Genomic DNA, 26,809 nt, shown 5'->3' on the forward strand with positions numbered 1-26,809 from the left:
AATAAAATCAAGGTACTTGAATCCAATATCCATTGGAGTAGTCTCAACATCATTTTTTTCTTTTTTAAATCTTCGATACCAGGACCTCTTCCAGGGATGTTGGAATTAGAGCGGATTTTTACTTGTTCATGTAGAGGCTCGATGCATCTTTAAAGTAGGAAATAATATGATATACAATTTTCCATTCTTTAACTGAAACCTCCCCTAGAAAAAATACATCATCCAAAAAAATGAGGCAAGTAATGGATATGATTTTTGTGAGCATGCACCCATAAATTATACCACAAGAACGAACCTCCCAGATCTTCCTACTTAAACGATCAATGACTAGAAAGAATAAGAGAGGGGAGAGTGAGCATCCCTACCTTAATCCTATTGAGGCTTTGAAGAAACATGATGGAATCCCATTAACTAAAACTGCAAAATTAACAACAGTGATGAATGCCATAATTTAGTCCATGATTGACACTGAAAGTCCAATCCTATTCAAAATCATTCTTAAGAATTCATTGTCCATACAATCATCAACTTTAATCAAATATATTTTCATTAGACATGCTTCCTCTTTTTTACCTTGATGGAGTGTAAGCATTCTTGAGTAATAATCACCGCACCTTGAATCTATCTATTATCCAGGAACCCAAATTGTTATAGAGAAATGAATTTAGACAATGTATCTTTAATCTAAGTAGCAATGATCTTGGAAATAATTTTATATGCAGTATTGCAGAGACAGATGTGCTTAGAATATGAGAAAGTAATATAGTTATAAACTTAAGGGATAAGTGCAAAGAAGGTAGCATTTAAAGAACCAAAAATAGAATAATGGGTTCATGATTCCTCTGCCATAGATAGAAGATCCCGCCCCATGATATCTAGGAAGTGAAAGAATAGTTCAACAATCCACCCATCTAGATGTAAGCTCTTGTCCCTGGATAATGACTTTAAAACCAATGTCAATTCATCATATGTGATCGTCCTCCCTATATAATCACTTTCCTTAGCACTGAACATTTTTGGAAACAACTTAATGTACCCTAATTGGTTTTCTATATCCACTCTGAATCTGGATCGATATTGGTTGCCAAAGTATCAGACAACCTCTTGATGTAAATCACACTGTGAAGTAATATATCTATCCTCACCATCCATGAAACCCCACATGGAATTCTCTCACCTCCTTGTAGAGGCATGATTATGAAAAAATTTGTATTTTTGTTCCCTCCTCCAATCTAGATCACACGACTTTTCAGCTGCCATTCCTCCTCCTGAAGCCTTAAAATCTGTCATTTTTGACCTTTTATGTCTAGAGCCTCCTGTTTTTTAGCTTTTGAGAAGTAGCCCAGGTCAGAAGGATCAAATAATTCCTTTAATTTTATGTAAATTACATTTAATTCTTAAAGGTCTATTTCCTTTTTCCTTATTCCCATCTTCCCACCACTTGCTTCAAATTAGAAAGTTTACGACCTACTAGATCCATCTTGGTGGTATTTGGAATAATAATAGGTTTTGACCATGATTCTTGAACCAATTCTTCAAATGCCTTGTCCTTGAGCTAAGAATGGTTGGATTTGAATGGTATGTCGTTCTAGTCTCTTGCCTCGTGCTAATGTAGAAATATAGGATGTTGGTCTGGTATTAAGGAAGGAAAAACTAATGAACGCATGTTACCTAGACGTTCCACCAAATATTCATGCACTTAAAAACGATCCAGTCATTTTGAAATCCCATTGTCTTCGGACCAATAATTCCTCCACGTAGGCATTTTTGGATCCGGAATGATGTACACTAATATATTTTGACCAAATAGCTTTTTGAAGTAACCCTCCATTTGATCCATCTTACATTTATTGCCCCAAATTTCATATGCTTCCACTATCAAGTTTAGATCTTTTGCCAATATTAGTGATCCAATCTTCAATAAACCACAACATTCCATACGATTCCGAAAGGTTCATCTAGATGAATATGGATCATAAATATTAAGGATATGAAGGCGTGACTTTATCCCCGAGCAAACCTCAAAAGTATAATCCCTACAAAAGATTTATACGCTCAAACATTAATGACTTGAGGATCCCATAAAGTAGCCAAACCTCTAGAGTTTCCAGTGGCACTCATCACATAGACCTTGCATTTAGGGCATATTTTTAAAAATTATGACAAAGCCTTCTCCCGAGGCACCATAGTCTCTTGTATAAGGATGACTGCGAGCCTTGAACCAAAATAAGATGACACATGGATAATCTTTTAGGGGCATTCCCCAAGCCCCAAATGTTTATAGACATTATTTTCGTGGGGGGAATTTATAAACGGGCACAATACCTCTAAGAGCCCTAGAGTCAACATCCTCAGAATCATAAACCATAACAGATGAAAATAAAGGACCCTCCTAAACCTCGTGAAAAATTTCAGTTAAGGAATATGCAGGAGGAGAACAAGTTGACACCTTCTTGAGTTTTGACCCTCGCTTCTTCCTAATAGTTACTTTCTGCCTCAAATTAGGATTAATATGTAAGCCTTCTATGGGGAAAATGCGTTTTGTATGGTAAGTGGTTCCAGTTCTAAAGACGAATCATGCTTAAGTAATTCCATATCAAAAGCAACAAAATTTAAAGGTGAGGGGACCCCCGAAAAGGAGTCGAACCGGATAGGAGGAGATAGATGATTAGTGGAAGAACATCTTCCTCATATATTGGGCTGTAGAGCGCCTCTTGGGGCAAAAAACAAATTACAATATAACAAATTAACTTTTATTGTTTATATTATTTTAATTTATTATTATTAATTGAGTCAACATTTAAATGTTCACACTCATTTACGAATACTACAACATTTCCCTCATACTTTTCAATTTTTATTATTTTTAATTGAGGCAACATTATATTATTTTTAACCGTTTATTATTTTTTTAAAATTTTCCAACGTGTAAATATTTATAAATAAACATTTATACCACTATAATATCGCTCCATATTACAACATTTCCCTGATACTTTTCACTTTTTATTATTTTTAATTGAGCCAGCATTATATTATTTTTAACCTTTCATTATTTTTTAATTTTTCCAATGTATAAATATTTATATATAAACATTTACACCACTACAATATCACTCCATAAAAAACATGTACTTCTTCTTTTTCTTAATTATTATTTGAGATCATTCCGACTCCTAGTTTCTTTCTATTTTTATTTACCTATCTTCTTCCTTCTCTCTTTCTTTCGGTTAAGGGATGATCTAACATAACAATTTTGAGACATGATCGTTATAGATTGTAAATATCTCCCACCTCGTGATTGGTGCCCATACCCACCAACTTCACTTTGTCTCCAAGCCTTCTCCATTCACTTAATACTTTTATTGATTTTAGGCATTAACCCATGCAAGTTACAACACTCCCGAAGACCAAACCCAAAGTACTCAATTAAAAGTCAATTGCGTAGTTGACTGTTCGCAAAACGCGCTAGAAAATCTAGTCTCCATGGGCCAGGTCACTGGTATGAAACTTCAAAACCATAAGTCATTCCAAGTCAGGCTCCTGGCTCACGCCATTCAGACGATGCGAGGAGCTGATAACGTCTTAGCTCATAAAACCCTTGCCTGCCGAACTCCTCGCGACCTACGCAGATCCTAAGAGAATAACATCAGGGATCTGGTCTGTGACGGACCCTCCGAATTGAGGAGGAGGGTTTCAAAAAGTATACTTTTAAGAAGCAATGGTCCGCCATCGATCCTCGTACTCTTCTTTTTCCAGATGGCGGTTTTTACATCCCTCGTATTACCTCAAACGGCCCCGTCGGCTGGCCCTCCTATGCATTCTATTCGTGTCCGCAACCTTCCTCGTTTGGGATCGACAAACCCTCGCACGGGAGCATGAGGTAAGTAGATCGAATCCCCCAATCATAGCATTTATCAAATTCCACGATGAAACGTTTTTACTGTAATGTGAGCAGTTTTATGAATGAAGTTTTGATGTTTTGTGACTGCCATTACGGGGTGCATTTTTAATGATATATTTAAAGCTGGGATGTTTATTAAGAACGTATTCTCTGTTTCTTAGTTCCTCATTCTAGTAAATATTTGGACGAATTGTACAGGTTTTTTAGCCTCGTGATCTTGTCACATATGGTTATTATTTTCATGGTTGAAATGGAGGAGAAAGATAATCATTTTATCTGGCACGCGATGTAAAACGTTCACTTAATATTGGATATATACGCCAATACACCCTCAAAAGCATCGGATGTGATTGCTAGAGAAATTACAATTCTCATGTTTTCATTTGGAGAAGCAATTTTTTCTTAAAACCAAAATAAGGGGCATTGAGTACACAGAGCCCCAGGAAAGTCTCATAAAGTCAGTCCAGCCTGAGAGTCCCTAGACAATAACAAAGTCCTAAATCACCTCTCTATGAGTTGTTATTCTTATTTCTGGATGAGTATCATCCTTTTTTTATTGATGAGTTGTCAAGATGTTGGCACTCTTTAGGTCACGAGGTGATTACACCCATATACTATATATTGGCATTATTAGATGAATATATTGTTGGGATGGATACAGCTTTTTCTGCAAATTTTTGTATCATGTATCATTGCATAGTTTAACAGGCCTTGTACAAAGCATGATAAAAATGCACAGAGATAGAGCATATCCTAAGGGCTCGGAAAAGGCTGTTGCCCTTTGGCTTGTACTAAAAAAAAGTTGGATGCGAGTCATTAACAACTAACTACCTACAGCCATCACCTTCGTTCTCCTCCTGTGCCCTAGGCCCCTTTGAGATAGCCAGGGGAACACATGGCACCTTGTCACTGAAATGAGGATGGAGGTTCACATCATTCTGGCCACAAAGGCCAACTCCACTTGGGCTCCCTCCTCTGTCTCACTTGTCTGTCACTTCAGTGGTGAGGTTTGTGATGGACTGACCCTTGTTTGGACACACGTGAAGGCGCAATTGAATGAGATCCAGAATGCTTTGTTGGGACGCTACTCATTGTGCAAGGGACTGGACACTAATACTCTGGTAACTCTTGTAAATGATCGAAACCTTTAGAAAACACTTGTCAACTCTCCCTTGAATCTGCAATGGGAGATTAACCATAATGGAAATCCTACATGATTCCCATGTTGGAATAAAAAATGACATTAGCAACAGATTTTTTATGACCGGTTCTTTTTATGGCTTTTCAGTAAAAAGTTAAAACAAGATGGTACTTTTCATCTGCATTTTAAGGACGACTTTTTTGTAGTTAGATTTTATCATTTTTGGTTAACCTCATATAATAAATTGTGTATGGCTATCATTTGTTGCCTAACAGTCTTGTTGAGTGGAAGTTTCATAGCATTTTTTCATCTTTTAAGTTTTTTCGTTTGTCATCAACTCTTATTTTACTTTACTCTCCTCGGGGTTTGTTGTGCTTATTGATTGTTTTTTGCTTCTTCCGAGACCTTTGTTTATCTTCGTTTATCTTTTGATTCCTTATATTGGTTTTTCTATCCATATTGAATTTTCTCATATGATTGTTGGCTTTGATACTCACAACCATTAAATATGAGATAACCTAACTGTTGGAATTGCGATTGCCGTTAGACCAAAACCCACAGGCATTAGTCTCCGCTACAATTGCCAAAGTTAGGATCCACGAGAGGATGTATGTTTTTCTATCATATTCAGCTGCTAATGAATTTTCTTGAAGAAAATGAGATAAATATGTCATATTTCTTACTGAATAGTTTTATAAAGATGTCAGGAAATGTTCAGAGGAGAATTTAGTTTATAGATAATACAATGTATCACCATGGTCCAGTCAAAATCCTCGGAGAAAAGGGACACAACAAGAACATCAATTCCAATTCAAGAGGAAGAAGAAGTCTAGTTTAATGAACCACAAGAACCTTCAGTAATCAATGTATAAAAACAAGAAATATTCGAACTGGAGACATTAAACAGGTACATTAAAAATGAAAATCAACCCTTGAAAGCACAGAATGAAATCCAAATAGCTAAGAGTGACAACCTCCTTTTACATTGTCTATGGTTGTGATCCAAATGGATCCTAGAAAATCCTCTAAGTCTTCAAAATCTTCTAAATGTTCAAAATTGTCGCTTAAGAAAAACCTTTAAAGAAGGCGGATAACACTATCAGGAGACAAAAACATAGAAAAATCATTGAAAAACAGAGTATTGGCGGTTTAAAGCAACTTTGAATTGGAGCCGTCGGATCTGGCTGATCAACGGTCCAGATCGGATCGGCGAATCGCAATCAGCGATGGCAAAGGGAGGCTATCAGCGAAGACCACAAGGAATACGCGACAGCGATCGGCGGGGTCAACGAGGACTGTTGATCAAGCACGCAGATTGACGGCCCAAGTTGCATCGCAGTATCGCTATCGGCAAATGCAAAGGAGCGCTTACAACGGCCCAGGGTATGTGTGATATGCGATTGCGATCAATCGCATCGCAATATCGCGTCGGCACATTTCAATCGAGCGGGCCCAATAATAATGATGACAGCGCTAGCCAGATCAAATAAAACTATGGACGATATTTGATAATATTTTAAGTCCGGAAATAATGCTTTTTCAGTGTAAATCGCATTTTCATTAAACAAACGAAATACAAGGGATAAAGCGTTGATGCGATATTACGGACCCGAAAGGGTTTATTAATGATGTTGAATACTATTTCAAGTCTGATATGAACGAGATTTCAATGTTTAATACAAAAGGGAAATCACCAAACAAGTAGGATTTCGGGAGGACCAAAGGCGGTAAGTGGTTTGGACCAGGCTCCGCCCGATCCCATACAATGGCTGCCACATGTCTAGGCTAAGGAGAGAGAAAACCACCCTTATCGGGCGGTTAACCCTCGTACGAAAGGGCCGCCCAAAATGAACCATAGCCGTTGGATCTAGATCTCCCAGATCAAAGGTGGAGATGCGATGCGATTATACAGGTGGACTCGATAGGAGTTATAAGGCAGATTCATAATATTTGAAGTCCGATGAACAGTGTTTGGCGGACTTTTCCTGTGTTTGAACATATTTCTCTGTGTAAACAGAGAACAACGATTTTGAAGGATTTCAAAGGCCCGATGACCATTCCGTTATAGTACAGGTGGCCACCATCCTTGAAAGCATTCAACAATGATTACTAACGCTTAGAAAGGGATTTGAGCGGATAGAGGTCAGGAAGCCAGAGAGCCCGAGAAGGTGAAATGAACAGACAACGTCGATTGGCTTTAAAGCCACAGACAGAGAGCAAATAGGGACAGGCAGTGCTGAGACAGAGCAACAGAGACAGAGAGTTAGTGAGGAGAGTCTGTGTACTCAGAAGAGACTTGGGGGATCCAAGTAAAGCCTTATTGTTTTGTATCTGTTGTGTGAGGCTCAAATTGAGCTCATTGTTGTAAAACTCTGTTTTGAAGACATAATAGAGAGGTCACCACTGAAGGCTGGACCAGGAGATGTAGCCCAGGAGTGTTGGGTGAACTCCTTATTAAACTTGCTGTGTTTTTGTGTGTTGTCTATTATGTTTCATTTACTGCTTCATTGTCTATGTACTTCGCAATCTTATCGATCCATTGCACAAAGTAACATAGGCAAATCCATGCACATGAGTCTGTAATACCTTAATAATTCTCTAAGATCTCATTACCAAATCAAGTGGTATGAAAGCTTTAGGTTTGCTACGGTTAGACAAGCTTGTGTTGGATTGTTGAATGCTAACTAGGTCAAAGCTCAAACTAGGAGAAGGAGAACTTGTCAAGACCAATCCAGAAATTGGAAGAGTCTATCCTAAGAGGAGGATGGCAGAACAAACCTCATCAGAATCAGACTCTCAGTTCATGGATAGTTTCATGACCATGAGAGCCATGGTGGAAGAGATCTATAGAGAATTTAAGAAAGGCAGAGGTGAAAGCACTTCAGCATCTCAAACAGAAAAAGGAGCAGAGGAACCTCTTTTAGATGGGCATACAGAAGGCAAAATGAAAGAAGATAAGCCCTCTCCACCATCTACTCCATCATCACCATCCTCATCATCTTCTTCACATAAAACTAGCCCTGAAAAGAAAAAGAAGAACGCTGTTGTGATTAAATTAGATGTTAAATTTGATTTACCAATTTATGATGGTGAATTAAATGTAGAAAAGCTAGATAACTGGATTAGACAAATTGATGTATATTGCAGGGCGCAGAACATCAATTGAAAAAGGAGAAAGATTAAGCTCGCTAGCCTTCATCTTGGAGGAATTGCCCTAGTGTGGTGGGAAGGCAAGACACAAGCTGATTTGAAGAAGCATGGTAAAATTCTTTCTACCTGGGATGAATTTGTTTCTTCCATTAAAAAACAATTCTATCCACTAGCTTATATGCAGCAAGCAATGATGAGGGCCAAAGTGTACAAAGCTATACCCAGGAATTTAGAAAAAGAGCTTTAATTCTAGGCATTTCTCTATACTGACCTGAAACTTTGTTGAAGTATATAGGTGGTCAACACAGCTATTTGAGGCACACCATTCTCATGTTTAACCATACTAGCATAGATGAGGTATCTGTTCAGGCTACACATCTAGAGGCTAGAGGCAAGAATGTGAACCCAGAGATTGGGGGATCATCAAAACCCACTGCAAGCAAGAACAAGAAAAAGAAGAAGCAAAAATGGAGGGAGAGGAAGACAAACACTGTACAGAAAGACAAACCTTCATGCACTCACTGCAAGAAGGATGGGCATGATGATGAACACTGTTGGTCTTTGCATCCGGAGCTTAAACCCAAGAAGTTCGATGGCAAGGAGAAGAAGGCTGCTGCTGCTATTTAGAAAGATTTGGGGTCAGACTCAGGTGATGAAACAATAGTTATAGCCACAGGTATAAAAGGTAAAAATTCTGAAGCATCTACTAGTAATTCTGCACAATCAATTGGTAATGAAGAAAATGAGAGGAAAATGCATGAGCTTTTTCACATTAGAGTTATTTCCAAGCATCAAAAGATTGATACTTTGTTTGATAGTCGTTCACAAGTAAACTTGATTTTTGAAGCAATTGTAAAGAAGTTGGGACTATTAACCACACATCACAAGAAGCCATATCCATTAGGTTGGGTATGTGATAAATCAAAGCTACAAGTGACTAGACAATGTAAACTTAGGTTTGCTTTTGGGTCAACTTTTGTAGATGAGGTTGAGTTAGATATAGTTCCCCTGGATATATGTGGTATTGTTTTAGGAAGTCCTTACTTGTATGATAGAAAAGCCATTTTCTATAGAACTGAAAATAAGTATCAACTCACAAAAGATGGAATAGAATATATTGTAAGAGCTCATCAGCTCAGAAATAACTACACTCTCATAAACTCAGGGCAGATGAAAAGAATTGTAAATTCATGCAAGCAATTTTTACTAATGGTTGTAAAGGAAAGGACCCCTGATAAAACAAATGCATTTGAAGGCTGTGATGCTAAATAGAACGCTGATTTAGAAAAATTTGTTTCAGAATATGATATCCTATTTCAAGAACCTAAAGGTCTGCCACCCAAAAGGGAAATTGTACATGATATTCATTTGCAGCAAGATGCTCCATTGCCTAACATCGGAATGTACATGTTATCCGCTTTAGAGAATGCAGAGATCAAGAAGCAGGTACATGAGCTGCTCGACAAAGGGTTCATAAGGCCAAGCACATCACCATGTGGATCTCCAATTGTGTTGGTGAGAAAGAAAGATGGTTCGTGGAGGATGTGCATTGATTACAGAGCACTGAATAAAATAATGATCAAGAATCGTTATCCTCTCCCTCGCATTGATGATCTATTAGATCAGTTGAAAGAAGTTGTTTACTTTTCCAAGTTGGACTTGCGTAGTGGCTACCATCAGGTTAGAGTAGCAGAACAAGATGCATGGAAGACTGCTTTCAAAACAAAGCAAGGGCTGTATGAATGGCTAGTTATGCCTTTTGGCTTAACTAATGCTCCTGCCACTTTCATGAGAGTTATGAATGATGTACTCAGGCCTTTTATTGATGATTTTGTAATTGTATATTTAGATGACATTCTTATTTTTAGTAAAACATGGGAAGAACATTTGAAGCATGTAAAGCAGACTCTAGATGTTTTGAAAAAAGAAAATCTCTATGTTAAATTATCAAAATGTGAATTTGGCAAAACATCTTTGAATTATTTGGGTCATATTGTAGGGGTGGTGAATTGAAGATAGATCCCTCTAAGGTTGAAGTCATTGTGAACTGGCCTAAACCCAAATCTGCTACAGAAGTTAGGAGCTTCCTAGGAGTAGCACAATATTGGAGAAAGTTTATTGCTAACTTTTCCTTGATTGCAGCTCCCTTACATGCTTTAATAGGATTGAACAAGGTGTTTCAGTGGGGAGGCAAACAGCAGAAAGCCTTCGACACCTTGAAAGAAAAGATTAGTACAACACCAGTACTAGCATTGCCAGATCTTCAAAGACCATTTGAGATTGAAACAGATGCTAGTGACTATGCCATGGGAGCAGTGTTGATGCAACATGGTAAACCCATATGTTATCACTCTGAGACATTTAATTTTGCAGTAGTTAATTATCCCACATATGATAAAGAATTGTATGCATTAGTATAGAGTGTGAAAAAGTGGAAACATTACCTAATGGGCAAAGAAACAGTTATACATATTGATCATCAACCACTTCAATATTTGCACTCACAAACTAAATTGCAGCAATCAAGACACTAGGGGGATGGGGTTTCTACAACAGTTTCATCTTGTCATCAGATATAAGAAAGGCATACACAATAAGGTTGCAGATATGTTATCCAGACCAATTATAAATGCATCTACTATACTTAAGCATAACTCAGTATTGCATGAAAGCTACATTGAACAATATGCTCAAGATGTAGATTTTAAAGATGTATATGCAACCTTAAGTCATGGCAAACAAGTAGAAGAATTGGATTATCATGTTAAGGACCAACTCTTGTATCATTTGAGAAAGTTATGATTCCTCAAACTGAAAGAGTTAACATAATCCAAGAAGCACATACTTCTCTAATATCAGGGCATTTTGGTGTAAGTAAAACAGTTGCACAGTTGCAAAGGTTTTGTTATTGGCCAAGAATGCATGAAACAGTTTCTAGATATATTAAGTTGCATTGCAGTGTCGCTATCGGCAAATGCAAAGGAGTGCTTACAACGGCCCGGGGTATGTGCGATATGCGATTGCGATCAATCGCATCGCAATATTGTGTCAACACATTTCAATGGAGTGGGGCCGATAATAACGATGACAGCGATAGTCGGACCCGATAAAACTATGGATGATATTTGATAACTACGGACCCGAAAGGGTTTATTAATGTTGTTGAATACCATTTCAAGTCCGATATGAGCAGGATTTTAGTGTTTAATGTATTTTTTGTATATAAAAGGGAAATCACCAAACAGGCAAGATTTTGGGAGGACAAAAGGCGGTAAGTGGTTTGGGTCGGGCTCTGCCTGATCCCATACAATGGCTGCCACGTGTCCAGGATGAGGAGAGAGAAAACCACCCTTATCAGGTGGTTAACCCCCATATGAAAGGGCCGCCCGAAATGAACCATAGCCGTTGGATCTGGATCTCCCAGATCAACGGTGGAGATGCGATGCGATTATATAGGCGGACCCGATAGGAGTTATAAGGCGGATTCATAATATTTGAAGTCCGATGAACAGTGTTTGGCGGACTTTTCCTGTGTTTGAACGTATTTCTCTGTGTAAACAGAGAACGACGATTTTGAAGGATTTCAAAGGCCCGATGACCATTCCGTTACAGTACAGGTGGCCACCATCCCTGAAAGCGTTCAGCAATGATTGCTAACACTCAGAAAGGGATCTGAGCGGACAGAGGTCGGGAAGCCAGAGAGCCCGAGAAGGTGAAATGAACAGATAGCGCCGATTGGATTTAAAGCCACAGACAGAGAGAAAATAGGGATAGGTAGTGCTGAGAAAGAGCAACAGAGACAGAGAGTTAGTGAGGAGAGTCTGTGTACTCAGAAGAGACTTGGGGGATCCAAGTAAAGCCTTATTGTTCTGTATCTATTGTGTGAGGCTCCAATTGAGCTCACTGTTGTAAAACTTTGTTTTGAAGATATAATAGATAGGTCACCACTGAAGGTTGGACCAGGAGATGTAGCCCGGGAGTATTGGGTGAACTCCTTATTAAACTTTCTGTGTTTTTGTGTGTTGTCTATTATGTTTTGTTTACTGCTTCATTGTCTATGTACTTCGCAATCTTATCGATCCATTGCACAAGTAACATAGGCAAATCCATGCACACGAGTCTGTAATACCTTAATAATTGTCTAAGATCTCATTACCAGATTAGGTTGAATAAAAACAAGAAACTGAAGAAGAAAAACAAGGCTTTATAGAGATAGGTTATAAACTTGAAATATAAGATCCTCATGAGGAAACCAAGAATGGCAACAACTTTAAAGAAAGTGAAAAGGATGAAGTTACATGTACTGGAAGAAGTGTCCAAGCAAATGCAGTAGTTTAATAAAGATATCAATTTTGCGTTTTTTATGAGGACATACAAAATACTCAGTGTGGGGGAATGTAGAGTTCCATAACTGTTCTGTTTTGACACACTTTTTCCTCCATTTTCCTCTTTTTCATCATCCCTATCAACTCAATAAAGGCAGTAAATCATATATTTTGATAAGGTAAAAACTCCTACATGTCCTATTTTTCATATTCATTAATGTGCCTTATTGTTATGTTAAAGATTCCATTAGCTACAAAATTAACATGATTCTACAACTATTTTATAAATCTGCAGCTACCTCCATGGTTTGCGGGGTTCTGGTGCACCAATGAAGCAAATAAGCACATGGGTAGTTGAGGATTGATCCCCTCATGGATCTCCTCCTATTCACTCGAGCCAATTCACCGAAGGAATCACATAGTGGTGCGTCAAAGGCACGGGTCAAACACGTAGCAGCAGAAGTCTGAATGCATCACGTTTCTTTGATTTTCTTTCCAAATAGCAAATCGACGATATAACGCTTTTTCTGTTTAGTTTCAAATTTGAATAAGGATTAATCAACAGACCTGTAGGCGTAGAAGTCTCAAACTATTGAGCACACATTTTTTATATATAATTATGTATCCTCTGTAAAGAACATGGAGGACATAATAGTTAATTGCTAAAGAATTTTGAAACGGACCTTTGTTCTCGTATTAATTTGAAGTTACCTTTCTGTGAATCGATGCGTACGTGAATGTGATTTACACCTACTGGATGTGAAGGGCCCCCCTGTAGACAGTTAAGGTTTTAGTTTATTTCATTTCATTGCTTTATGTTTGTTTTCATTTAATTGCTTTTTGTTATCGCTGCATTCTAGTTTAGTTTCTTTACTTCACTTTTTTCATTATTTCGTTATAACTCAGTTATTTCATTACCATTTCGCTATTTCGTTTGCGCTTATAATTGTTTAATAGTCTAGTTCTTCAACATTTTTCGTTTCATTACAGTTAGTATTTTCGTGCTTTCTAGAATTAGAACTTGTATCTACCATGTAGTTTGCAATTAGAGATTTCTTTCATGCTCTTTAGAATCAAAATTTGTATATACATTTTGTAGACAAGCTTTTGAAGGATCTTTAGAATAATTTGAATTTCAATACTTTGTTTTTATAGCAGCAAAGTGTTTAGATAGGTTCATAATTTTAGGATAAATAACATAAGATATTTTAGGATAATACTCAATATGGATATAACCTGGTAGATTAAATCTAACAATAGCTTAACTTCCACTATTAACTTGTAGAAAACTGACTCTAAATAACAACGAAAATCCCAAAACAAACATAACCATCATCTTACAAACTAAAGGAAAGGATTCTAGCATATATAGTGCACCTGCACTTCATAAGTTTACCAACTCTGGTCGATAATTTATGCTTGCAATCTAAGAGCGTTAAATTGACTAAACAAGGCCCAAAATTTGCGAAGCTCTGTTAGAGTGGTCGAGGCGGGCCAATTCCGAATGAGTTGAACCTTACTTGGTTCCACATGCACGCCACGCTCATCTATGATGTAGCCCAAGTATTGGACCTAGCTCATGCCAAAGGTGCATTTCTCCATGTTGGCACACAATTTGTGTTGTCAAAGGGTTTGAAGGACCTGCCGAATGTGTTGCAAGTGTTCTTCCCAACTCTTGTTGAAGATGAGGATGTCATCTAGATAAACAACCATGAGCGAGCTAGTGAAGGGCCGCAAGATGTCATCCATTGGCCTCATAAAATTAGCAGGGGCATTCGTCAACCTGAAGGGCATAAGAAACCATTCAAAAAGGCTTTCCTTGGATTTAAAGGCGGTCTTCCGTACATCTGTAGGCTCTATTGGAACCTGGTGATAACTAGACTTTAGATCAATCTTGGTGAAATACTTGGCCCACTTGAGTTGGTCTAGCAAGTCAACAATCCGTGGGATTGGATACCTGTTCCTGACAGTGATTTTGTTTAATGCCCGATAATCAATGCAAAGCCTCCAGGTCCCATCCTTCTTTTGTACAAGTACAATCGGGCTCCCACAAGGTGAGGAATTTATGTGCCCTTTTGGCAGCAACTCCTCAATTTTCCGCTTGATCTCTTCATTTTCCATAATGGAGTGACGATATATCGACCTATTGGGTAGATGTGCTCTGGGAGTTAGATCAATTGAATGCTTGACCTAACAATGCAAGGGTACCCCTGTGGGTGAGAAGATGTCCCTGTATTCTTCCACGACCGTATCCACCTGCTTCTGCTGCTTGGAGGAACCCTTCCCAGGGGCCATGGATGTGGCCATGATCTTCCCCTTACTTTGAGAGTGAATTAGAAAGAAAACAAATTTCCTAGTTTGGGAGATGACCTTACTGCATTGCCTAGAAGAGATCGAAGAAATGGCGGTAGGTGGGGCTACCTCCGGTATCCTGTATAACTTAGTACCCAAAGAAATAGTAACATAGCAAGACCTGGACTCATATACAATATGTCGCTTCCATAAGTAAGATTTTCCTAATAATATATCACACACTTCAAGAGGAGTGACATCACACAATACCTCAACCGTGAAGGGCTTGATGATGTTTTGAAGGCAACACTGTTGGCTGACGCAGAGGTCTCATCCTTAGTGAAGCCACCGGATGGTGTACGACTATGAATGTGCTATAGTTGGCAAGCCCAGCCGCTTCATGACCTCTATTGACTACAACGGAGAGCTCTTCACCTACATCTGTGAGTGGAATAGGCGCTCCCCCTCTTCTGGATCTTCAGGCTCAATATCCAGGATCTTGGTGGTGGCCACAGTGGCACTGGGCTCCGCGTTAATGATTTGCTTCCCTTTGTCATTCACCTTGTCGGGTTCTGGCTTAGAATCGAAACAAGCATCGGACTCAAAAGCCTTCAACTCGGCCACCGGTGACTACTTGGCCCAACACTCACTTATGTTGTGAGTGGAACTCTTATGGAACTCACACCATTTTCCTGTGTCCTTCTTTGTCTTCGTGGTGTTTTTGTTTTCTTTTGACTTTGGCGGGTTATCCTGGGTTGCCCCACCTTGTTTTTTCCCTTTGCTCTGTGGTTTAGGGGTGCCTTTCCCTTACTTCAGATTCGCAGATCCAAAGTCTCTTTTTTTCTGTTTAAGCTTTTGCTCAATCTTGACAGCATATCGGTACTCTATGCCGAGCGAGGAGATGTCCAGGAACTCCATCTCAGCCTGGATGTACCTATTATCACTAGCTTAGATAGGCTAGGCTATGTCAACCTCCAACCAAGTGTAACTATTTCAAACCAACTTTTGACTGGAAGTTAGCCCTTCCAATCTGAGAGGGCTCTCTCAAAATATTTATGAAATTGACTGTATAAAACTCAAAGTTCAGATGGATAGCTCTGGATTTTTATGTGATTTTTGCAGGTGAAAGAGAATGATGGCTGCCACCATTGGGCATGGAGTTGGTTAAGAGAAAATTCAATTACAAACAACATTGTTTAAAGGAAGATGAGGCATTTTTGGATTTAAAATGCAGTGAATTAAACTTTTACAGTAAAACACAACACATGAAGGAAGTTGAAACAAGTTTGACATGAATTCCAAGTAATCAGTATGTTATGAACACTGATAACAACATAAAAACATGATAAGAAAACATAAAGCCAAAACTGAATCTTAGGTAGAAAAACATAACATGCTGCAAATGTATATTAACTGGATAAAAATTTACATAAAGTGGCCTTCTCACAACATCGATCCCCCTTCTTCAAAGTGAAAAAGTTGTACATATATAGAGTGAGGTCTCCATTTAATAATAAGCCACCTGGGCTAGACTCGATGCATAGCTAAGAGATATAATTCTATTTGACTTACAAAACATTGAGCCTTTGTACGAATATTTCTGTTTTAATACAGTTTGAATTCCAATAGGAACATATCTATTTATGAGCCCATAAATATTTTGTTGTTGAACCTTATCGAATCCAACCAAATGATGAGTGTTATAGATTGATGATGTGCTCTTGCCACGTGGATGTGCTGACCTGGTTGACTTTGCTGACTTGGACCTCCACCAAGTCAAATTTCAAAATTTCTGCAACAAATTTGGCTAGGAAAAATTATGTAAAATAGGCCTCAAAGATAAATGCATATCTTTCAAACCCTGGTATTTGTGTAAAAAATGAGGGAGTTTTTTGTAGTTGAGCTTGTTCTGAACAAAAACCTCCTTCAGATTTCCAAAATTCCTTTCCATTTGGTCAAAAATTGAGCTTGAAGTTGACTACTAAAATAGTCATTTCCAGAATTTCCATAGCAAAATTTTGGTAGCAAATTTCAAAAAACACCTTTCTGCTAGCTATTTGACCTTTCTAACAACGTTGAATTCTTCATTGATGTTTATTAGCTAAACAAATTCAATTTACACTCCCTTAGTTGAGGTTTAAACTTGTTTTTTCCTCCATGAAAAGCTACAACAATTCCGTATCAAATATTCACCTTCAATATGGGGAGATGCTACGAAATTTGAATTTTCTGCTCTCATGTCTTCCTGAAAAATAGGAGTCCTTTGTGTGATGATGTGTACACTCCTATGACTTATAGCCCATCTAGTTGCCTCGTTGTTTGATGCCCAAGAACTTCCAAAACATAGAAAAATAGAGTTTTGACAATTTCGTAGCAAATTCAAAAAACACCGTTCTGCTACCCCTCTACTTTTTCTGCAAGTTCTGAGGTCTTCCTTGATGTTCTTAAGCTAAATACATGCCCTTAGAACTCCCTTTGTTGTGTTTTTAGCTTGTCTTATCCTCCATGAAAAGCTACAACAGTTTTGTAGCAAAAAATTGGCTTTACTATGGGGAGTCGCTACGAAACTGTGCATTTCTGAGTTTTTTTATTTTTCATGATTTTTTCCACCTCCATGTCTTTTCTAATAGCCTGTATAAGCCTGTATACTACTAAAATTATTAGTTAAACATAGTATAGGCAAAAATTATGGATGTTACCATTTTCAAGGGGTGGTCTCTACTTCAACAAAAATCTGCAGATTTCTTCATACTCAAATGTATCTGTGATAACAATACCTGTGTACGCAGTCGTGGTACTTGAGTATCAAATGTTTCTCAAAATCCTTGATACCCAATTTCGTGCGAAGGGTATGAAAAACATTGGTAAACTCTAGCACGTCTTGGTCCCTTCCCTGTCGTAGTGTGGTCCAGTTTATGTATTTATCCTCATAGCTCCCGATAGGGTAGTAAGGGTCCTTAATGGCGTCCCGAAACGAATCCCAAGTGGGTGCGGCCGAAAATAGTGAGGGCGTACTTTCATCCTTCTGCTCACGTAGGTTTCCCACCAGTCCTTGACGTGGGGGGCGGCTTTGAGAAGAGAAAAAATAATCTTTTCCCAGCTAGAAAAATCATAAACAGAAAAATATCCTTCTAGCATATTTAACCATTTATGTACGGTGTCCGCATCTATCTGACCGTCAAATATGGGAATTTAAACGTTAATTTGTACCTTAAAGGGTGTGGCACTTCTAGATTAGTTGTTGGAAGTAGATGTGTCGCCCTTGGGTAGCCGTTGAAGGATTTGGGCAAAGTTGTCCATCATCGTGTTGCTCTGTCGCTCGATGGATTCTTCGAGCAAGATTTTGAAAGGATCTCTTGCCCCCTCATCTTTCTTTTCTTCCACAATGGGAGGTCATCAGGATTTGCGAGGTTGGTCTTGCAAAGGTTCGACTAGTTCAAGCCCTAACTCCTTATATCTCAACCTCGTTGGGGACATGCAAAGAAAATTAGAAAAAGAGTAGACTGCTCTGATACCACTGATCCAAATTTAAACAGGAATGCAACAAATTATTGATATAGCCAGAAATACAAAGATGCAGCAGAAATCACACTTCATTTCATTAATATCAAATACTGAAATATGCTTACAAATAGAATGGAAATAAGACTAGCTTGGGCGATGGTAGCTTATATCTGAGAAGAGATGTGGCAGTTGCATGCCTCTGAACTATGTTATAATGAGGCTTAAGGGCCTATTTATTATTGAAAAACATGAGAAAACCCTAAACAACCAAAACCCTAATCCCATGAGATGTAACACCAAGAGTTTGTGGTCCTCGTTGGGGTTAGTTGGGCAACCAACTTCCCAGGGTCATAATTTGGTCATATTATCTTTGTTTGGCACGTACGATAGCTTGTTGGAAATGTCTCTTCGAGTACTACAGGTTTGCCGCAGGCCCCTACTGACCTCAAAAAACATTGTTTAGGGGGTCAAAACTGCTCTAGAAGTTCGAGACCTGAAAAAATGCTATAAATAGTAAATGTTGAAACAAACAAGGAAACGAATGAAACCAATTGGAGGTCTAGGTGGAATAGGTGGGTGGCCACCAATATCCACCTAGATCACAAGCTCTCAAGGCATCATACATTTCATCTGCCCGTACACACCATCTCGTGATTAAATCAGGACCATTTCAATATGAATTTCAAAAGGCACATGATCTTCCTCATATTCTCTTGTGCTGCCAGCCAATCGCAACCCTATACCGACAAAACAAAGAATTGTTGCCTCCCAGTGACAACTTCAAACCAAAGTATTTAATTATTGGTAGGATAACTTGGCAGAATCAGTAATGCTTCATAATTTGTCGACTTATTTTCTAACTTGTTTTATGTTCGTTTAACATGAACGAAATTGTACTTATAAAGCTCCTTAGCAATCTTGAAGCTCCTCATTCATTAGAAATTGCATATTTTAGTTATGCAAGTATGCCTCATTTCTCCGTGATTGCTTGGATGGATAGGTTCATTTACTCCTTTATTGTTGTTGGTTTAGTCATGCACTTAAGCAAACCTTTAAGTTTCTGATCAAGGCTCTAAATTTGGCTTTAATATAAGAGGTCTCTAAGTCCATTTTGTATGTCTAGACTCTAGAGGGGTAAATCCTTTCTAATCCCTGATAACTTCTCTCATTAGTTTTCCGGAGTTTCCATTTGATTTCATATCGAAGTTCAACTCGCAATATCCCTCCAGGGGAAGGATCCATTTTCCTGATTTTCCTTCATCCAATGCCCTATATAACAATCTTAATGACAAACACGTTGGTACTTCTAAGTTAGCTTGAAAGCGTTATTTTGCCAGAGAAGTATACTAACTCACTCGCCCATGTATTAGCTGTTCCAAATAAGGTTTCTGGTACCTTGCTAGTCCCCTGTGGCTTCACTCCCTCTAAATGGTTTTTCAAATGGAGCATGGTAGTAACTGCCAGCAAAAATACTAGTTGGTAACCCAAAGGACTCAATGAGATTGATCCTGATGTGGAAATTTCAAAAATATGCACTTTACAATATTTCAGAATTCCTACCTGAGGTTCCTTGGATCTATTTCATAAAACTTTCAGCCTTATGGTTGAGTCTGAAATATAACTAACAGTGACATCTTATTTACCATCTCCTCTATCAACAAGAGCTGAAAATTACTTTAATTACAGCAGTATGTCTGATTTCTGGTTTCTTCTTAGCATGTTAAATCACATAACATATTGATGGAGCTGCCCCAATAAGTCAACATATAGAAATAGCCAATAAACCACTCATAAGCAATGAAAATACAAGTCTGGTTTTCAGATCTGGAAAAGACAAATTTTGCACATTAATAGTACTTTTCATATTATAAGATCAATGAAGATGCAATACAATACCTTGCTGCATCCCAAGCTGCTGCATGCCAAGCTGAGACATGTCCTTTTTGATAATTTTCTAACCCTAGCAACCTGGCAATCTATTACCTAGCAGATTCTTGCTGTAAAAACAATTATTACGCAGATCTACTAAGTGAAAGCACAGGTAGGATTTTAACAATTATAACAGTAGAAGCAAAATTAAACATCAATCTCACAATCACATGCACACAATTTCTGCCCTTAAATCAGTTCTTCATTCAAATAACTTCACAACTTACAATGCTCCTTTCTTGGGATAATGGACTATTGAGGAAAATACAATGACAAGAACTTGCAACAAATCCAATTGATCAAACCCTAGATCTGTCTTTTTATCCTGCCTGGTTGATCTAGATCTCCCTTGCTGCCCCTTGCACCTTCCTCAAACCCTGCACACTTGAACGAAAATCCTCCACCCAACCATTATGATGTCCTTCTGTCATACCATTCTCTACTGACCCGAAGTTAGGCCCATATGAACTTTGAAGAGAGTGTGTCATACCACTCTTACTGATCCCAGATGAGTACCCAGAGAGAGGAGTTATATCACTCTTACTGACTCAAAGTCAGTTCCAATTAATCCTAGATCAATATCAAAAGAGAGTGTCTCAAACCACTCATACTGACCCGAAGTCAGTTTCATTGATCCCAGATCAATATCAAGAGAGAGTGTCTCAAACCACTCATATTGATCCCATATTAGTTCCAAGAGAGAGTGAGCTATATCACTCTTATTGACTCGAAGTCAGTTCCAATTGATCTCAAATCAATTTCGGTCATCCTAGCATAGGGAGTACGGTAGATACACGATGCGTCCATCGGTAATACTATGGTCCTTAACCCTATTTCCCTACTCATTGGCCAAGTGAGAGGTACTTCCCATGAGTCCCACACTGCATGGGTAGGATGCCTCGGCAGGAGAACCACTCATCTTGCCCACAAGTCGCCACGGGGTATCACAGGGGAAGGCTAAACCATTCACCCTGTACACAACGCACCACTAGGGGAGGGCGAATCGCCCTATGGTCGTTTGTTGCTCCAAGAAGTACCCCAAGCCCCCTGGAGCTCCCAGAGCTCAATGCATGCATCATACAAGATCCTCATAAGAGGGTCTCTCAACAACTCCAAGTTGTTCTGGAAAGTCACAAATTTGACCTTTCCTCGGGGCTTCGACAGAATGTCTACGACTTGCACATCAGTTCCAATGGATGGAGCCTTCTTGCTCATCGATGTACCATATCCCAGATAAAGTGGTACCTGATGTCTATATGCTTAGAGCGATCATAACACACGAGATTCCTCAACAGTCGAACCCCCCTCTGGTTGTCACAGAAGATCACGGTGGTATCCATCACGTGTCAAACAACTCACTGAAGAGCTTCCTCAACCAGGCAGCTTCATACGAGGTCATACTTGTAGCTATGTATTCGGTCTCAGCAATGCTCAAAGCAATCGTCTTTTGCTTCCTGCTTATCCAGGATATCGTAGCAGAACCCAAAGAGAACCAACACTTAGAAGTGCTCTTGCAATCCTCCACACTGCCTGCCGAGTCAGCATTCAAATAATCATGCAGCTTCACATTTCCGGCAGTGTATCTCAATCCACGAGAGATTGTGCCCCGAAGATATCTCAGAAGATTCTTGGCACCAATTTAGTGAGGCTCAACCATATATGAGCTCAACATGCTAACTGCAAAACATATATACGGACGAGAGTTCACCAGGAACATCAATTCTAGTATGAGTTTATGAAACTCAGAGGCATTTCCCAAATCAGGTTCGGCATCCCTACCACATAACTTCTGAAGTTAAGATCCATTGAGGTAGTCACGGGCTTGAAGTTCACCATTCCAAATCCGGAATTCAACTCCCTCTTACTTTTGCAAATGAGAGGGTCTGCACTTGTCAGAAAGAGGTCGCCCTCAGAAGGTGCCAGTATGAGAGGTCTATCATCCACAATCTTCAAGCAAAGGTTTGGATCAGCTTCACTCCTAGTGAATCTCAGCTTCATTAGGCAGCTATCAATCCTCTCATATCAAGCCCGGGATGTTTTGCTTCAAGCCATAGAGGGCTTTCTTCCACCTGCATACATGAGATTCACGATCATGAATCTCAAACCCCTCAGGTTGTTATAAACCTGTGGACCTGCTACATGAGGGGAATGGTCCCCTTGTAAGATTTTCCTTCGGTACATCTCGGACATGTACCTTCATGCTCTTCTTGAATTCAGGCATCCTTGTCACCATTTGACTCACATCGGGTGAGGCCCCATAATAAGTAGACCTCTGGTGTTATAGACGAGATGTGTCAACTGAAATGGTCCCCAATGGACTTCCTGCAACTTGATACAAATTTCCAACCCTGAACCCATGAGTAAAAGCATCTTTGAAAATTCCATTTTCAAACACGTACCTTTCCATCAATGAATGCCACCATGAAACCTATTGCCGAAATGGACGCTAGGTTCTTCTTGCGATCAGGTACATAAAGAGCTTCTTTTAAATGAATCGAGTTACCCTTATTCAATTGAGGGGTAACATTCCCTACAACCCTTCTGGGATAGGTGGCATTGACTCCTAGTATAATCCCATGATTGTTTCCATCTCTACCAAATTAGAGAGAGCACCCTTCTATTCAATGAAGTGCCTTGAAGCACTACAATCAATAAGCCTGATTCCCAAAGAGTCTGGAGGAGAGGGCTAATATAAGACAATGCTACTTTATCTTATCAGAAACAACATTTGATTCTTCATACCTGGGGTTCCTTGCTTTCTTTGAAGAGTCGACTATTTCCTTGATGACCTGCATTACCTGTCATTCCTTCGATCATTGAAGATGTCCCTGGAATGATTGTTATCATCATCAAGTGATGTGTCCCTACCATTTGGACACTCCTTTGCATAATGGCCGAACTTATTACAACCAAGGCATCTCCCTTTCTTTCCACCCTTAGATTCGGACTTCTCATTGAAGTGATCTTTAGGTAGGCCATCAGAAGCTTCCGCTGCGCCATTTTGATAGTATTCTTTGCTTCGACTTCACCCTTGGTCAATTTGAAGAGGGATGAGGAATCCATTGAGCCTTTTGTCCTTTCCCAACTGTCTTAGGTGATTGCTCTTTCACTCTTGCTTGGGCTTTGTCTTCACCTCAACTCTGATACCATGTTAATTTTAGGTATGTTCTATGCTTAGAGCAATTTATTTCAATTTTCACAATTAGCTCAATATCTTTTCCAAATTAGCAATCACATCAGCATAATCGTAAATTGCAGATGTAACATAAATATAAATCGCGGAAGACAAGCCAAGACAAGAGGACACAAGATGTGGTGCTAGCCAGGGACAAACCCCAATGTGGGGAAACCCTTAATCAATTCTTCTTATATGTTCTTCAATAGTTCAACAGAGAGAGAGAGAGATAGTACATTTACAATAGAAGTCAACACTCTCACTTATCCAAATAAGAGCATAGATCATCTCTAAGAAGATGATACATGAGGTAACTAAACTCAATTGAAGACATGTTGCTTCAACTGATTCTCCACGGTGACTCCATCACCATGCTGCACCTATCATTGTGCCGCACCTCATCATCATGCTACACCTCACTGTGCTACACCATGCTGCACCCATCATCACTATGCTGCATTTCATCATGCTCCATCACTCTACTGCATCATGTACCATTGCTGTCCCATTACTATACCAATGTTGCACCATGTCCAGCAACACTGATCTACACCATGCTGCATCATTACTTCTGCTGTGTGCACTATGCAGCACTGTACATCATGCTATGCATTGCTGCTCCTACGTGCACTATGCTGCACTGTACAACATGTACTCATAGCTGCTCCCATTGCTGTACCAATGTTGCACCATGTACCATTGCTGTCCCATGTACCATTGCTGTTGTGACTGTGTTCTGGTTAGGGCATCACGGTGGCCCATGTCAGCCCTAAAACATACACACACAGTCCCTTAAACAGGTGCAACTTCCTCCGCTGATTTGAGTACCTTACTACCCTCAAACAGTCCTACGCATGCCCTGATTTGGGGTGTTAAGGCCTGCGGCCTACCCAACCCTTTCTCCACTGCTGTTCTGGGCATAGACAACCCTCAATACACCCTACGCTTCCCTCCAAACAGCTCGTAGGGCTTGTGGCCTACCCACAACAGCCTACATTGCCCTTCACCAAGAGTTTTGCACCCAAGAACACCTCTATGCAGGCTGAAATAGTCTTCCCTTGTCTTGGCCCTCTAGGGAGCTACCTTGGCCTCCCTTACAACAAACTTGGCCCTCCAAAAGACCCATGAAACAAACCTCTATTAGTTGCACCAAAGGATTCACAACAAGCTAGCATCTCACCAACAAGTTGACCCTTGCATCTCTCTCTTGCATCATGCAAGTCTTCAAGGAGATTCATGAGCTTGCATCACACAATTTCAACTAGCATCAAACAAATCAAGTCTTATTTAGGGTTTAATGCCACAAACCCTAGGTCTTGCTCACACCAAGATTTCAGCCCTAGTGCTTTGAGTCTTCTCTAGGGTTTATCTCATATAAACCCCAACAAACACATCTTCATATTAGCCTTTCAACTCATGCATCACATAAGCATAAGGACTACAAGATAAGTATATCAGGATGATACAAGGTTTGAGTCCTATCAAGGGTTTATCTTACACAAACCCTAGCACAACATCTTCACTTTAGTGTTTGAACTCTTGCGTCACATAAGCACAAGGACGACAAGATAAGTGCATTAGTATGATACAAATGATCTAGTGACTATGCTTTTATACAAAGATACTCTCCTCTCGTTATCTAATATAAGTGAAGGAGGCCCATAATAGAAAGTGGACCAAATCTACAAACAACCTAATCTAAGCCATTGGGGTCCACATGAAGAGCACTTTTCTTGAAGGAGTTGGACTCCACCTCCACAGTGGTGTGCTTTCCAAGCTAAGTTTCCACATGTTAAGCACTCCTCATCCCACCACAACATGCTCCTAGGACAATACCCTAAATTCTAATATCCAATGCTTCTCTTCCACATGTGTGTATTGGGTCCTCCAAGCAAGACTCCCTTTGTCAAAACTTAATGGTAAAGGATGAAGCTAGCAAGGCAGGTGCAGGTAGTGGTGTTGGTGTGAAACAACCTGATTTAAAGTCAGGGACAACAATGATAGATAAAGGGTTGTGGCCAATGTTGCACTAATCGTTATCGAGATAAGATCAGCGCTCGGAAAAAATTGTAATAATCGGGAAAAAATCGTTTGGTACAAAAATATTCATTTTTTTCAATTTTTTTAATATCTAAACCATCTACAACATAAAATAAATACATTGGCACATAAATATGATAAAATAACTAATATATAAGATGTTTAATATCATTTCTAGTGCTAAAATCACATATAACAGTGAATCATGTCTTGAATAGTAAGTCCTGACTCCTCAGTCCCAACACAACCTCAAAATATCAACAAAAAATATAATAATGTATCTCATATCATGAGTCATAATGTCATATACAATGAAATGAACCAAATAACTAATACTATTGATTTTCTCTGCCCCTCTTGCGAGAAAATGCTATAGCTTTCCCTTTCCCTCTAGATGTAGATGCTGGTGCTGGTGGAGTTGGCAGTGGAGTCTGCTGTGCTCTAGAAGCTGAAGACCTAGAAGGAGGAGTTATAGGAGGTAGACCACGTCTTCTATTGGTGGCAGGGGTAGCCCAGGCAGGTGGTGTCACCTCCTCCTCCTGTTGCTCCAAATCCTCCTCCTCCTCCTCCTCCCCCTCCACTACATCTTGCACTAACGAATCATCAACAGACTCCATGAGAGGCCTCTCCGCCTCAACTCTCCATGCAGCAGTGATATCAATCCCATCCAATGAGATGGCCTCCATATCAGGTGTCCTCTCAAGTTGCCTCACCCACAATCGAAGATTGTAGTAGACGTAGACCATGTCATTAAGTCGCTGGGACTTCAACCTGTACAAAGATCATGAAATAATAGTTAATAATTATAAAAAAAATATTGTTTAATGAATTCAAAAATTTATTTGGAAAGTTGCAATATTTTAAACTTTTAAGTGTTAACCTGTTGCGCTTTTTGTTGTGTATTTTTTCAAATACACTCCAATTACGCTCACATCCCGAGGAGCTACATGTTTGGCTGAGGATTCGAATGGCAAGCTTTTGCAGAAGGGGTACCCTGGCACTATACATTCTCCACCATGCATCTACAACAAAATTACAAATAAAATTTTAAATAAACATAAGAAAAAATGGAATTAGAAGAGACAATGAAATTTGAAACAAAGTTACAAACTAAAAAATACTTGGCATTTTAATCGTCCTATTAGTCACAGCCATGTCAAAGCCAAATGTGCCACCTGCCATCCTATATGTCTCAATTTCTTTAGAGATCTTTGTATGTTCTGCTGGAGATTGCACCATCTTCTGGACACAGGATAAGAATCCATCCATGATCTCAGCATCAAATACAAACCCACATGCGTAAGAAAATGCGGGGTTCAGGAAAATCCTAGCAGCATGAATGGGACGAT

At 39.2% G+C, this 26,809-nt stretch overlaps 1 protein-coding gene across 1 annotated transcript in view; it reads left to right on the forward strand.

The window, feature by feature from the left end:
* The first annotated feature begins 3,405 nt into the window (after positions 1 to 3,405).
* Positions 3,406 to 26,809, forward strand: part of LOC149146593 (mannosyl-oligosaccharide 1,2-alpha-mannosidase MNS1-like) — a 185,754-nt gene continuing 162,350 nt past the window's right edge. Inside the window, exon 1 of the mRNA XM_089450085.1 lies at positions 3,406 to 3,883. Within this exon, the coding sequence (XP_089306211.1) occupies positions 3,722 to 3,883 (162 nt within the window). The 5' untranslated portion in view covers positions 3,406 to 3,721. The remainder of the gene's footprint in view (positions 3,884 to 26,809) is intronic.

The sequence above is a fragment of the Pinus tabuliformis genome, chromosome X, assembly GCF_031772625.1.
Source record: "Pinus tabuliformis cultivar Carrire ecotype Pingquan chromosome X, CPIR1, whole genome shotgun sequence".
NCBI lineage: Eukaryota > Viridiplantae > Streptophyta > Pinopsida > Pinales > Pinaceae > Pinus > Pinus tabuliformis.